Below are 15,750 nucleotides of genomic sequence, written 5' to 3' on the forward strand. Positions count from 1 at the left end.
TGTCTATGTCTTGTGGGCCGCTGTGGTCTATTTCCAGGCTCCAGTTCCTGTCCAGGAGGTTGGGTCATGGGAAAGGCCTTGTTATCACTGCTGGGACTCCCACAGCGCCGCTTCCATCTCTCTCTCTCTCTGGCTCTCTCCCTCTCTCTCTCTCTCTCTTTTTTTCTCTCTCTCTGCCATTTGATTCCTCTCTCTCACCTTGTTTGTTCTCCCTGTCCTGTCCTCTACTCATCCTCCCATCATGCTCATGTTATGTCTAGGCAAAAAGTCACAATGTGGGCTCTCTTGCTTTTCCTCTCTGTGCTTGTTTTCTCCTTTTCTTTCCTAGTTTCTTTTTCTTTCAATTCTTTCTCTCCCCCCCCCCCTCTTCCTTCTCTCCCTCCCATCTCTGTGGAAAACCTAGAGGAATTCATACGATCATCATCTGCTCTCATACAGCTAAAGCACAAACAGGAAATGGCCCCCGTAATCTAAGAAATAGCTGTTTCCACTATTCCGTCTTTAGCGGCACGTAGCGCTCCCTCGCTCGCTGCACCTCTGTGAGAGCGGCTGTGCGAGTTCCTGCAGTAATGTTGGGTTAGGCATGCCGGGCTGGTCTGCGGCGTTCGCTCCCTCTCTCTCGCCGCGCTCCCTGCCTACATAACGTCCACCACAGCGCACAGAAAGTCACAGAAATAAAAGGACTTGAGTCATACTTATGTTTGACTATGACTGGAATTTCAGCTATTTTGGGGGTAAAACCACGTTTGGGAGTCTGTACGGATGTGCGCGCACACACGTGTGCGCTTGTCCTCGACTAGTTGACAAGTGGTGTCGGCGGTCAGCGGCAGCAGGTCCGCCAAACATCACGGACTTCATTGTTTTTTAAACCTGTCCCCGCTGACCTCTGTCAGTCATTAACTAACATGTTATAGCCCCCCCCCCTCTCTCTCTCTCTATTACACAGATTCCCAGTTTCCAATTGACATTTCTTCAGTGAAAAGGGACCACGACTTTCTGGAAAGGGACCTGGTTGAGCCTCTATGTCGGTGAGTGTGTATCTACACACACACAGGAGCAAATGAAAACACTCGCTCTGATTCGCCATCCCTCCCTCGCTGTTGTGGCACCTCTTCGCCCGTTTAAACGCGTGCGTTTTGACGCCATCTTCAAAATCTTTCCGCTGCAGAGCTGCCATTGGTGTTATTTATTTACCCTTTACATTCCTCCGTCTCTCTCATGGTGCGTTGTGATCGGTCCCCGCGGCCCGCTGCTAACCACTAATCACCAGTCGTCTGACCCAGCCCCTTAATGAACTGCCGGACCCCCGCTCTCCCTCTGTGAGACCCACGCTTTGATCTAGCAAACCCCCCCCCCCCAACCCCTCAAACACACACACAAACACACACACTCTCGCTCTCTGATCTCTCACTCAAAGACCATGGACCCTTAGGGGGCAGAGGGGATGAGCTGGTGGTGGGGGGGTGGGGATGGCTGGGGGGGTGGTGGCTGGCAGAGGGTTGTGATGGGGAGTGGTGTTGGGGAGGTGTTGAGGGCTTGAGGATGTCAACACGAGACGCTTTCAGACATACGCTCTGTAACATCGTCGGAATGATTTTTCCGGCCCCGGCGGTGGTTTTCCATGTTTAACAACACATAGAGGCAAGATTTCCAGCATTTTTTCCCCACTGGGCATGCCAGCGTCTCCTGTCTCATTCCCTGCTCACGCAGAATGTCTTTATATCATGAAATTCTTTTATTTATCAATCAGTTTATTTATTCATTTATTGTTTTGGCGTTCCTGGTTTTCCATCTCGCTGTTCCACACTGCTAGCTGAAGGAAGAGACATTTTTAGATATGCTCTTACTTTTACTGATTCAAACACTTCATCTGCCATGTATACAAGTTGCGGATCCACTCCTGGTGACCGGTGCACTCGCTCCTGGAAAAAGTGTGTTAATGTGGAAATCTGATAGCGCACTATAGTTTGGTAATGCTTCCGTAAAGGTTAATAGGTCGGAATTCGGCAAATCCCCGATGAACTTGTACAGATTATCGAGTCCGGCTCACGTTCACACACGAGCCCAACACGTAAAACTGAGGGAAGGGTAACAGGTCAGTCGGCATATCCCCCCCCCCTCCTCCTTTTTTCTCCCTAATTGTATCCGGCCAATTACCCCGCTCTTCCGAGCTGTCCCGGTCGCTGCTCCACCCGCTCTGTGGGAGGGCTGCAGACTACCACATTCCTCCTCTGATACATGTGGAGTCGCCAGCCACTTCTTTTCACCTGACAGTGAGGAGTTTCGCCAGGGGGACGTAGCGCGTGGGGGGGGTCACGCTATTCCCCCCCCCCCAGTTCCAACCTCCCCACCGAACAGGCGCCCCGACCGACCAGAGGAGGCGCTAGTGCAGCAACCGGGACACATACCCACGTCCGGCTTCCCACCCGCAGACACGACCGATTGTGTCTGGAGGGGCGCCCGACCGAGCCGGAGGTAACACGGGGATTCGAACCGGCGATCCCTGTGTTGGTAGGCAACGGAATAGACCGCCACGCTACCCGGACACCCCAGTGAGGTGTAAGAGTAGCAGATGGCCACGTTTGTCACAAGTCCCGCAGCCCTCTTCCGTGACCTCTCACTCGGTCTCTTTCCTTGATAAAGTCTTGCCTGCCAATTTATTTTTTTTTTTTTCTTTTAGCTAAAATGTTCATTCGCTGTTCGAGGGGGAAGGGGATCTGGAGGGCACCTGGGTAGATGTTGACCACGCCAAAGCTGACTGTCAGACGCCTCTGCGTGCTTCAAGCCTCTCTACGCTTTCTACTTTAATCCCCCTGTTTCTACCCGCCTCTCGTCCCCAGTCTCTCTTCCACAGCCCGGTGAAACCGTCCTGCTTCATTGTCCTTTGGCACAACATGCACTTTATCTCTCTTATTTTTCTCCCGTACCCCCCCCCCCTCCCGTGTGTCGGGTGCGGCGATAATGGCGTTACTTATTCCTGGCCATGCTGCGGGAGAATGTGCACTTACAGACACCGTTATGACCTGTCTGGGGGCAATAAAACCCATTCAGAATAGCCTCACCCTCTCTCGCCCCCCGTTGCCTCCCTGCTCACATGGAAGGGGGTATTCTAATTTTGCCATGTTTACCCGTGCACGTGTTCATGCTTGCAAGAATACATGCGTAGGAAGCCTGTATTCAAGTCTAAATTTACACCGCGGCGCTGGCTCACCCCCCCCCCCCACCACCACCATCACCACCAACACCACCAACATGGCCCTGCAGTTTGAATGCAAGGTGGCAGACGCCCACAGCCGCCTGCAGGGTTACAGCGTTCACCTCTGACAAGGGCACAACAGACACCGGACACGAGAGCTTGCCGCCGTACGCCGCCGTCGTTTTCTGCTAATTAACGAGGGGTAAACAAGCGCTCCCTCCTGACCCCGGGCCGCTGTGAGGAGAAAGTCGAGAGATTAAACGGGATTTCCAAACCCTCCCAGGCACAGAGGCGGCGGTCACAGACGTGTAAGCCCCCCCAAAAACACGTTTTAATGATCGCGTCGAGAGACCAGAACACAAGACGCCACCCTCCTCGCCACAACCACGACGCTCGCCCCCTGAGTAACCCCAGGGTGGGGCAGGAGGGGGTGAGGGGGATGGGACTAAAGGAAGACTTTTTTTTTAATAAGAGGCTGTGGGGGGGTGTGAGAATAGGTGAAGGAGGGGAGACAGACGGGGGAGGAGCGGGGGGGGGGGGGTAAATTAGTTAGCGCTTACCGCAGCGGAGAACCTCTCCTCCACGATACCAGAGGAACAGGGAGCGGGAGGAGGGGTGACGGGAGGAAGGTAGGGAGGGGAAAGTGGAAGCACCGGGGAAAGGGAGAGGGGAGGGATAGACCGGGTAGAGAAGGAAGGATACAGTCAGTTAGACGGGAAGATCAAAAGGAGAGAGAGAGAGCAAGAGATAGACAGGAAGAGGCGTGTGGGGGAGTGGAGTGGTAGCGACTAGGGAGAAGTGGGAGATTATGGTCACGTCAGCAGGGGGGAGATAAGCGAAAGCAAGCGGAGCGTCGCGTCGCAGAGGGCAAGAAATGCCGAGCGACAGCCAGAATGCATCCAGCCGCCGCGTCTCAGCCGTGTTTCACTGACTCGACCCTGTGCATCTGTGTGTGCGTGTTTGCCTGCGTGTGTGTGTACGTGTGTTGCAGACGTCTCAACACCCTTAACAAGTGCGCCTCAATGAAACTTGATGTCAACCACCCCAAGAAGAAGGTAAGCGAGTCTTCTTCGTCCGCGGGGGGGGGGGGGGGGGGAAACGGTCGTCGCCGCGGACGGCGTTTTGTTTTTCAATATCTTTGTTCAGCGCTTTACAAATGAACAGTTATATCGACTCGTGCATATAGTTTTTAATTTTTTAATTTTAGAGCGTGTTAATTTTGCTAAATGAAAGATCTTTTGTGTTGACCATGTCCAATATCTGGAAATCTGATGCCACAGTGCTCAAAGGGACGCCTGTATTTAATGCCATCTAGTGACAATAAAGAAATATGGCGACCTCCGGCTCGGTCAGGCGTCCCTACAGACACAATTGGCCGTGTCTGCGGGTGGTCGCTGCACTAGTGCCTCCTCTGGTCGGTCGGGGTGCCTGTTTTGGGGGGGGGGAGGGGAAACTGAGGGGAATAGCGTGATCCTCCCACGCGCTACGTCCCCCTGGCGAAACTCCTCACTGTCAGGTGAAAAGAAGCGGCTGGCGACTCCACGTGTGTCGGAGGAGGCATGTGGTAGTCTGGAGCCCTGCTGGATCAGCAGAGGGGGTGGAGCAGCGACCGGGACGGTAATTGGCCAAGTACAATTGGGGAGAAAAAGGGGGGGGGGAATAAAATAAATAAATAAATATGGCGCCTCACATCCATGTGTGGCTGTTACAGAGGTGGGGGCATTTTGACAGAAAACACCGTGGGACACCTTTGCTAATGTCTTTCCCCTCCTTCCCAAGGCGGATGACTCCGATGAGGATGACCCACTGGCCATCAGCAAAAGATGGACGTTTGAGTGGAGTAGTCGACGCTGGTCCCGTTTGCAAGACATCCACTTCCTGTTGGACAGCCCCAGTGAGAACAGTCCCACTGGCAAGCGGGAGGGCTTACACAGCACGGTGAGCAGTGAGAGCGTTCTGACGGACCTGAGCGAACAGGAGATCACGGAGATCTCCTCGCTCCACAGCGAAGATTCGGCCTCCGCCTTGCCCGACTCCGTTTCGATGGCTTCCCTCTCCGCCTCCTACCAACCGCCCAGGGACCTCCAACATTACAACTCCCTGCCGACCAAGAGCAGCCGCCATGGGCAAGGAGGGCGCAGTCGAGCCAAGGAGTTCCTGCGGCGTATGGATATGATGCGCACTTGGGGGCCGTCGACGAGACGGAAAGGCTTAAGTCGCAGGCCACCGCTGGTCATCAGTGGACCGGTGCTGCAGGGGGAGGAACCTCAGGCTCTGCAGATGCTCCAGTGTACCCCGATCAGCCAATTAGAAACCAGCCCTAAACACGTTCACCAATCAGGTGGCGGTACTTCCCCCGTCTCCAACGATGACAACTGTGAAGACCAACCCATGGTAAGCGTGAGCCCCAGCGTTGAAAGTGTAACCCCCAGTTTGAAGGAGGCCGTGTGCAGGAAGCCCCGGCCTGCCAGCAAGAGAGGAAGCATATATCTGGAAGACATGGAGCTGCCTTCTCAGGGCAAGAGAACTGAAGGACAGAGCCCGTTTGGCAAAAATCAGTTTCACTCTTATGAAAATCTCCTGGTTCACATCCCTAAAGACCACAAACCAGGCACTTTCCCAAAAGCTCTGTCCATAGAGAGTCTAGCTCCTTCCCCAAACGATAGAAATAATAACCCGCAGACACGAGTCCAAGCCTCCGCTGTCAATCCGGGCCTGGGTGAGCCCTGGTCAAATAAACCTCTCGCTATACCCCCCTGCCCTGGAGCTCCGCGGGGCAGCAGGGTGAGCATTTATGACAACGTGCCGGGATCTCATCTGTACGCCAGCACGGGGGACCTGCTGGACTTGGAGAGGGAGGACAACCTCTTCCCCCACCTGGACGACATCATCCAGCACGTCAGTGGTCTGCAGCAGATCGTGGACCACTGGAGTCGCAGCGTGTTGCCCGAGGGCGAGGCAGGAGAGCGGGAGGGGGAGGAGGAGGGGGAGGGGCGGACCACCCCCAGCGAGGGGGAGAGAGACGGTGTCTCCCTGAATGACACTGACTCCACAGGGACCAGTCGGGAGAGGAGGGACTCTGGAGTGGGGGCGTCTCTGACCAGACCACGGTAAGGATCTGTTGGGCTTTAAAGGAACAGTTCGGAGCTTTTGAAGTCAATCTCTATTTCACTCTCACCGCTCTTGTTGTACATAGTTTCATTTTCATAGGGATCCATTCTTTTCTCCATACTGGCCACACAGCTCCAGCTTGCTCTCTACCGCTCAGTGCAAAAAAACTCCATTTAGCCAAAGCTAATATGATGCTACAGCAGTCCATCGTAGTGAATTCGAGTGGTTATTGTAAAAATATCAAGGCTGGATTAGTACCCCCAGGGGTCCGCTAGGCACTGAAGCACATAGCCCCCTATCCCCGCTTCCCACACACACACACCACGCTCACCCCACGCAATCCACAGCAGCCACTAAGCCCCCACCTTAATTATATTGAGCTTCCAGTCAAGCTGGCATGTCAATTCCACCAGACCAGAATCACACACCTATTGGTTCAAGGCTGAATAACCAGTCCAGCTGAGCGGGTACGCCTATACAGTTCAATAGACCAAGCGCTTCCATTTCAACCACAAATCACAAGACAAGGAAACAATGGATTAAATCATCCCAAGGCAGTGTGTGACTCTAGACTATGGCAATAGTTGTGTTCACTGAAAACCCAAGCAGACAGCACAGCAGTTATTACTGATACATAATAATGTGACTGACTAGAAATAGGCTTACAATAATGTCATCCTAAATTAATCACAAAGCACAGCTGAATGCCGGTTCAAAATAAGGCTCGCTAAGTGACTCCCGACACAATATAGCAGCATCACACCACACTGATGACGGCATATCAAATAAACTCATCCACAAAATATACAGCAACACACAATGACGACATGACACGGTTCAACGCACAGATAGGGTAATCAAATGGTTCTTACCTTTAGAAGTTGTTCTCTCTTGACTTTTTCTTTGCAAACTCTGTGATCAACTCCTCAGAATCCAGCCGTGTAGTGCTGAAACCGACGGTAGACGCCTCCAGGATAGAGCTACTGCTAGCTAGCTAGCTTGACAGCCTCTGCCGCAATGCCGCCTTCACTTTGTTTAGCTTCTTTGAGAAGGCTACTTATTAATGGGGCTTTATTTTATTATTGCGGCCGCTTCTTTCACTCCCATTTCCTTTCTTTTCTTTCTTTTGGCAGCCCCACTGGGCTTCTGGGTAACGCCGTCCGTATTCTGCTAGTTGGCAAATTTTTCCAGCACACTTCTCACTGATACAACTGATAGTGGGTCCGGTAAACATCAATTCCACTGTCAGGCGCCCGGGTAGCATAGCGCTCTATTCCGTCGCCTACCAACACGGGGAGTGGCGGTTCGAATCCCCGTGTTACCTCTGGCTTGGTCGGGCACTAGCGCCTCCTCTGGTCGGTCGGGGCGCCTGTTGGGAGGGGAAGGGGGAACTGGGGGGAATGGCGTGATCCTCCCACGCGCTACGTCCCCTTGGTGAAAGTCGTCAGTGTCAGATGGAGAAAAAAAAAGTGGCTGGCGGCTCCACATCAGCCCTCCCCGGATTGGCAGAGGGGTTGGTGCGGTGATGGGACGGCTTGGAAGAGTGGGGGTAATTAGCCAGGTACAATTGGGGAGAAATTGGGGGGGGGGGTTAATTCCACTGTTTTTAACCTAGACTTGGCTTAAGAAAAACTGATCTTGAATCTGTGCAGTGTAAGCCACCTGCTCTCTATACCCACCCACCTTGACCATTAGCCAGTCTATACAGTCCATTGCCGCTTGCTCACCAGTCACCACCTGCCCAGCCATCTCACCAATAAACCAATCGATCTTGGAAACAACTTTCATTTCATTCTGACTGTATAATTATCAAGATAAGAGAATGGGTCAAGCTTTGTTTCATATTTCTGTGGAGCCCGGCATAAAAGTAAATACATTTTTTGTTTTCTCCTGTCACGTGCCCGGATTGCCCAAACGGTAGATCTGGCAGCGAAAAATATACAGTCATTTTTATTGCTAAATTCCCTCTTCGCGGTTGCTTCGCTGTGTTGTGGCAGAGCAACTCCTGCTGGTAATTGCTGGTAGGCTGTGTTGCAGAAAGTGACATGGTAGGAAAAGGACCCTAACTGTCTGTAAAAAAAAAAAAGACTGTTAAGTTTTAAAATGACCACTGAAAATTCACCCTGAGCAACCGCTGTGGCGTTGAAATCTAGATGGCAAGGTGGGGTCTTCAAAAAAATCCCCAATCATTCCTTTGACGTTCAATTGAATAGTTCTGTCTGCTTCTGTCTCTACTTCTGTTTTCAAACATCCTCATAACCCCGTTATTTTTTCGCCCAATCCAAGGCTACGGTGGCCGAGCTTCAGGATGTCTGACTCCCTGAGCCAGCCAGCATCCTCGCTGCAGATTAGTAGCCAATCGGCAGGCCAGCTCAGTCTTCTGCAGAAGTTCTCTCTACTCCGCCTCACCGCCATCATGGAAAAATATTCCATGTCGAACAAACATGGCTGGACATGGTAAGTACACAAGTAGAGTATATTCAATTATTAATTGTTTACAACTGTGTAATTAGAAATTAATACAGTTTGATTGCAATTGTGTAGTTAAAATCACAAATTGAGCTAATCTTCATGAGTAACTGATGACAGCTTCAGAATACGATAGAGACTCACCGTCTTGAGTCCATTCTCCAAATGAATGTCTACAACACATGGGGTTTTGAGTACCTATTTCGCACATACCTTTATTACTTAGGTAATATTTATCACTTAGGCAAGGGGTGTGACATTGGCCAGTAAATTATGTGAAGTCCCTGTGACCCCCCCTCCTACTTTCTATTTCTGAATTCTTTGTTCCTTCTTTTCACTGTACTTGCATACATATATATATATATATATATATATATATATATATACACACACAACACACACACAGTAAAATGCAATGCACAGGCCCAGTTTTGTGGCCATGTTGCATGTATTGCTGTTGCGCACAACCTCCATCTTTCAAGCCTCTTAAGTCTGTTTAGCTCTTTCTGCATCCGTTTGTGTTATTCTGTTTGTGAGTCTCTGTCTCCATGTCACTTTTTTTTATTCGACCATTCTCTCCCTCTAATCTCCACTTGTTGAACGGTAAGTCCTGTGAGAGCAAATGTTGAAGCGGGAACAGTGATGCATGCATACGTACGCACACAAAAGCTGAATCGTGTCCCTCGCTTGCTGCCAGGTCTGTGCCCAAGTTTATGAAGCGCATGAAGGTGCCAGACTACAGAGAGAAGAGTGTTTTTGGCATTCCTCTCATCGTCCATGTCCAGCGATGTGGTTTTCCTCTCCCCCTTTGTCTGCAGCAGGCCCTCAGCCACCTGCGAACACACTGTCTGGACCAGGTGAGCCATGGGAAAATGACCTCTGTATAATGAAGTTTCACTAAGAGAGGATTGGGAACATAGTTAAACTTGTCAGTTCATAATGCCTAGTTCACATAGATTTTTCTTTTTTTTGGCTTTTCCTCCCCAAATGTACCCGTCCAATTACCCCACTCTTCCGAGCTGTCCCGGTCACTGCTCCACCCACTCCGCTGATCCGGGGAGGGCTGCAGACTACCACATGCCTCCCCCGATGCATGTGGAGTCGCCAGCCGCTTCTTTTCACCTGACAGTGAGGATTTTCACCAGGGGGTGATCACGCTATTCCCCCCAGTTCCCCCTCCCCCCTGAACAGGTGCCTCGACTGACCAGAGGAGGCGCTAGTGCAGCAACCAGGACACATAACCGCATCCGGCTTCCCACCCGCAGACATGGCCAATTGTGTCTGTAGGGACACCCGACCAAGCCGGAGGTAACACGGGGATTCGAACTGACGATCCCCGTGTTGGTAGGCAACGGAATAGACCGCCACGCCACCCAGACGCCAGTTGACATAGATTTAATCAATGCCGCTTCCTGTCTTTCTGATTCCATCCTTCTCATTCCCCATGTCCCTCTCTATCTTTCTCTCTTGTTCTTCTCCCAGGTGGGGCTCTTTCGTAAGTCGGGCGTGAAGTCTCGTATCCAGGCCCTCAGGCAGCAGTGTGAGCAGTCCCCCGACTCTGTGAGTTACGAGGACCAGTCTGCGTACGACGTGGCCGACATGGTCAAGCAGTTCTTCAGAGACTTGCCAGAGCCTCTGCTCACCAGCAAGCTGGGGGAGACCTTCCTGCACATATACCAGTGTAGGTTGCCTGTGACTTATAGGATTAGGGTGGTGTCGTCCTGGAGTGAACCGAAGCACAAGCAAGCACAAATGCTGAGAGGCAGAGGCCTGACAACCAGGTCCAGAAAGTGGAAGTCTGAAACGCGTATTTGCTCCACCCAAGTAGTAAGCCAGCTGATTGTCTTCAACACCACCCTTCAGCCAGGTGGGGGGAGCTAGTTAGTAAAATCAGCTGTAATACCACATGGGTGGAGCAAATACACACTTTCTGGGTGAGGGTTTACACCTCTGCTGAGAAGTTGTCGTATGTCCAAGAAAGCATTAGTAAATTGACAAACCAAGGGCCGGAGAGCACTCTGGGTACTTGATTGGCCCAGTTGTTAAGCAAAAACACGATCTGAATTGTTGTTCGGTCACACAAAGCTCTTTGTTTCAAAACTGAAATGTACTCTTTTTGTGTTGGTGCCCCCGAAAATATTAACAAACGCATATATAGGTCGCAAAAATCTTAATAAAAGGGTATTTTCACACCCAGGTCATTCAGCACATTTATTTCAAACTCTGGTACGTTCCCCCTCTGTTTTAATACGGGCCGGCACGGTGGCCCGGTGGTTAGCGCTGTTGCCTCACAGCAAGACGGTCCTGGGTTCGAACCCCAGGCTGACCCAGGTCCTTTCTGTGTGGAGTTTGCATGTTCTCCCCCGTGTCTGCGTGGGTTTCCTCCAGGTGCTCCGGTTTCCTCCCACCGTCAAAAAGACATGCATTAGGGTTGATACTCCTGCCCGTGCCCCTGAGCAAGGCAGTGGAAAGAAGAACCGGAGCTGGTCCCCGGGCACTGCAGCCGCCCACTGCAGGGACCACATTTCTTTGTAACTCGCACAATAACAACAACAAAAAAGTGGCGGTCTGTTTGCAGATGTGTTGAGATAGCAGTCGCACTCAGGTGCGAGAGTGGGCCCGGCTATTTCCAGCCCAACTCCTGAGCAGTTCCCTTGCAGCAAAGAATGCAGTCTGACCCAAATCGTGAAATCGCTATACATTATGGGATCAGCTCGCCGTGAAATGGTAGGGTGTGTCACCGTAGGCGTTCATTAGAGCGTTCCTTCTGCGGAGCGCGACTCCCGTCTGCTCAAATGCAGCTGCACGACGGCGTTGTTCGACACGCTGCCGTGATTCACACTGAAACGGCTCGCACGCAAAACTCGGGTGTTGTGAACCAGAGGGCCGCGGCAAAAGCCTTGAACCGCGATCACAACCTGACGCTGATGCTCCGTGTCACACCTTCAGCCTGTCGAAACAGAGCGATTGCTGCTAGCTAGTTCAAACAGACTGCTTTTGTTTATTCTGGAGGTTAATCAGATTCCCACCATGAAAATTCTGGCCGGTGAGGGAATAACGCTCGTACATGTTTTTTTTTTGTGTTTTTACAAATTGTGGCTCACTTAGAAATGTGGCCATGTGAAACAAAACTGAATTCATGGGTAACGGCAACAAATTAGCCCCTAATTTGGAACAAAGCAAACAAATGATCTGCACTTTTGAAAACAGCCGCGGAGTCCTTGTGTAAAGTACTGCAGTAAGTAACGTAATTATAATATCAAGATTCTCAGCGTCAGCCAGTCGTTTGTTCTCACTCCCCGTCTCCTGCACCTTCAGACGTTCCAAAGGACCAGAGGCTGCAGGCCGTGAGGGCAGCCATTCTGCTGATGTCGGACGAGAACAGGGAGGTGCTGCAGACGTTGCTCTACTTCCTGCGTGACGTCACGTCCTTGGTGGAGGAGAACCAGATGACTCCTATGAACCTGGCCGTGTGTCTGGGTCCCTCCCTGTTCCACCTCAACATTTTGAAGAACGAGATGCTCTCACCCAGGTGCGGTAGACCCGCGGAAGCCCTTGCATACATGAACACAAGCAGGCACAGACAGGAACAAGATGGCGTCCGGGTAGCATAGCGGTCTATTCCGTTGCCTACCAACACGGGGATCGGTGGTTTGAGTCCCCTTGTTACCTCCAGCTTGGTCGGGCGTCCCTACAGACACAATTGGCCATGTCTGTGGGTGGGAAGCTGGAGGTGGGTATGTGTCCTGGTCGCTGCACTAGCGCCTCCTCTGGTTGGTTGGGGCACGTGTTTGGGAGGGGGGGCTGGGGGGAACAGCGTGATCCTCCCACGCGCTACGTCCCCCTGGTGAAACTCCTCTCTGTCAGGTGAAAAGAAACGGCTGGCGACTCCACATGTATTGGAGGAGGCATGTGGTAGTCTGCAGCCCTCCCCGGATCAGCAGAGGGGGTGGAGGAGTGACTGCGACGGCTAGGATGGGGGGGTTAATTGGACGAGTACAACTGGGGAGAAAAAGGGGGAAACATCCCCCCCACAAAAAGTTCGCTATATCAACACAGTGTCCCTGACTGAGAATTTGGTGTGTGTGTGTGTGTGTGTGTGTGTGTGTGTGTGTGTGTGTGTGTGTGTGTGTGTGTGTGTGTGTGTGTGTGTGTGTCCCAGGTGAAAAAAAAGTTTGGGAAAAAATAAAGAGCACGGGATTTCAACATTCATTGATCACCTATTGTCTGGAATAGGCCAGGGATAGAAATATGAAATGGGACAATCGTTTGTTTGTGAATCTTCAGAATTATAACCTCCAGTAAGTTGTTATTTTCATGTTGGCTGCAGTTAAGTGTAGTGACTTGTAATGATTTAACTTTCGTAATGTTTTGGAGTGGCTAGCTCCCTAACCATCCCAAAAGCATTTTTTTGTCTTGTCCTCTCATTGAATTTCCCCTCCATGTAATCTTCTCTCTGTTTTTATTTATTCTGTGTCGCTGTAGGTCCATTCAGAGGAAGTACACCACGGGCCGTCCCGATCAGAAGGACCTCAACGAGAACCTGGCTGCCACCCAGGGCCTGGCACATATGATCGCTGAGTGCCAATACCTCTTTCAGGTCACAAATACAAAAAATATATCTATTTACATCTATACAAGGCTCAGTGTTTTCGGTTTTTACCCATTTTCACCGAAAAATACCCAGATTTTTAAACTGATTTTCACCCAGATTTTATGTTTCCACGAATCCAAAAGTTGTTCCTGTTCGTGTGAGGTTATATAACAGTGTCCTGTTGTGTAATATATGAACACGATATATTGCCAAAAGTATGTGGACAACCCATCTAATTAGTGGATTTGGCTATTTCAGCCACATCCATTGCTGGTAGATGCATAAAATCAAGGATACAGCCATTCAATCTCCATAATAATAATAATCATAATAATAATTGTTATTATGATTATTTGAGAATACACATTTATATGGTGCTTTTCTGGACACCCAAAGCACTTCACTTTGAAGGGTTTAACTCACTTCAACCACCACCAATGTGTAGCACCCACCTGGGTGATGCACAGCAGCCATTTTGTGCTAGAACGCTCACCACACATCAGCTTGAGGTGATATAAACAAACACTATAACCATAGACAAACACTGGCAGTTGAATGAGTCCTACTGAAGAGCTCAGTGACTTCCAACATGTCTCTGTTATAGGATGATGCCACCTTAGCAAACAAAGTCAGTCGGTCAAATTTCTGTCCTGCTAGATCTGCCCCGGTCAACTGTAAGTCTGTTATTGTGCAGTGGAAATGTCTCGGAGCAACAGCTCAGCCGTGAAGTGGTAGGACACACAAGACTACAGAACAGGACTACCGAGTGCTGAAACGTAGTGCGTAAAAATCGTCTTTCTTTGTCTGCAACACTCACTACCGAGTCCCAAACTGCCTCTGGACGCAACGTCAGCACAAGAACTGGTGGTCAGGAGCTTCATGAAATGGGTTTCAATTGCCGAGTAACTACATATAAACCTAAGATCACCATGTACTATGCCAGGCATTGGCTGGAGTGGTGTAAAAGCACACTGCCATTGGACTCTGGAGCAGTTGAAACTCGTTCTCTGGAGTGATTAATAGCGCTTCACTGTCTGGCAGTCTGACGGACCAATTTGGGATTGGTGGATGCCAGGGGAACACTACCTGCCCAAATACATAGTGCCAATGTTATTGTTGGAGCAGGAATAATGAACTGGGGCTGTTTTTCATGGTTTGGGCTGGGCCCCTTAGTTCCAGTGAAGAGAAATCATCATGCTACAGCATACAACAATGTGAATTTGTTTGCTTCTAACTTTGTGGCCACAGTTTGGGGAAGGCCCTTTCCTGTTTCGGCATGACAGTGCCCCCGTGCTCAAAGCGAGGTCCATAAAGACACGGTTTGCTGAGTTTGGACTGTCCTGCACAGAGCCCTGACCTCAACCCCATCCACCACCTTTGGGATGAACTGGGATGCTGACTGTGAGCCAGGCCTTCTCCCCAACATCGTGTTCTGACCTCAGTAATGCTCTTGTGGCCGAATGGGAGTGAATCCCCACAGCCATCTTCCAAACTCTATTGGAAAGCCCTCCCAGAAGACCGGAGGCTGTTATAGCAGCAAAGGAGGGACCAGCTCCATATTAATGCCCATGGTTTTGGAATGAGATGTTCAACAAGCACATGTGGGTGTGATCATAGAAGGTTGAATCAGTTCATCTGGATACAACGTTTATTGATAGATACTTTTCCTCACGAAGAAAAGAGAACTCTGGCCGGGGCTCCCGCCAGCTTCTCCGGGCTCGCTTGCGTTACCGCACTGGACGCCTCGCAGCGCCTATCTCCACCGCTCCAGATGCGGGGATCTGAACCCAACTCCCTTTCGATCGACTGCCCTCCCTTCTGAATGGCGTCCGCCCATCTCTTAGAGTTGAACCCATGTTCAACTGCTGTCGACATGGAGCCCTTCCCCACTTCGGCCTTCAAAGTTCTGGTTTGACTATTTGCTACTACCACCAAGACCTGCACCGGCAGCGGCTCCACCCGGGCCCGCGCCCCAGGCTTCCACGCGCACCGTGGCGACCCTCCTACTTGTCGCCGCCTAGCCCTCGAGGCTCCCGTTGTTCCTGTACGGCCGGTTATGGGCCTGGCACTCCAGCGCCATCCATTTTCAGGGCGAGTTGATAGTTGATGGAGTGATGAAACGTATCTGTCAATGAACCGAGTCAACCTTCTTTGATTTGCTTACCCGGATTATTGAGCATGCGTGAAGACATATGGGTGTGATGTTCGGGTGTCCACAAACTTTTGGCCATGTTGTGGTTATGTTTATAGTCATGAAAAGGCAGCGGCATCTTGGCACTGAGACAAATGTCAGAAAGACCTCTGCTTAAACTGTGGCTTCAGTTTGTGTTGGTTTCAACTGTACTCGAAGTTATTTCTTTGCATAATGGCTTGACTGGCG

At 50.9% G+C, this 15,750-nt stretch overlaps 1 protein-coding gene across 6 annotated transcripts in view; it reads left to right on the forward strand.

The window, feature by feature from the left end:
* Positions 1–15,750, forward strand: part of LOC130117332 (stAR-related lipid transfer protein 13-like) — a 72,821-nt gene that overhangs the window by 52,293 nt on the left and 4,778 nt on the right. For 5 of the 6 annotated variants that reach the window (XM_056285546.1, XM_056285542.1, XM_056285541.1 and 2 more), the window contains 8 exons: positions 947–1,028; positions 4,188–4,251; positions 4,976–6,306; positions 8,594–8,764; positions 9,474–9,633; positions 10,259–10,457; positions 12,095–12,308; positions 13,262–13,376. In XM_056285546.1, coding sequence (XP_056141521.1) covers positions 947–1,028; positions 4,188–4,251; positions 4,976–6,306; positions 8,594–8,764; positions 9,474–9,633; positions 10,259–10,457; positions 12,095–12,308; positions 13,262–13,376 — 2,336 coding nt within the window. The remainder of the gene's footprint in view (positions 1–946; positions 1,029–4,187; positions 4,252–4,975; positions 6,307–8,593; positions 8,765–9,473; positions 9,634–10,258; positions 10,458–12,094; positions 12,309–13,261; positions 13,377–15,750) is intronic. The other variant, XM_056285547.1, reaches the window with a different exon arrangement.

The sequence above is a fragment of the Lampris incognitus genome, chromosome 8 (assembly GCF_029633865.1).
Source record: "Lampris incognitus isolate fLamInc1 chromosome 8, fLamInc1.hap2, whole genome shotgun sequence".
Classification (NCBI taxonomy): Eukaryota; Metazoa; Chordata; class Actinopteri; order Lampriformes; family Lampridae; genus Lampris; species Lampris incognitus.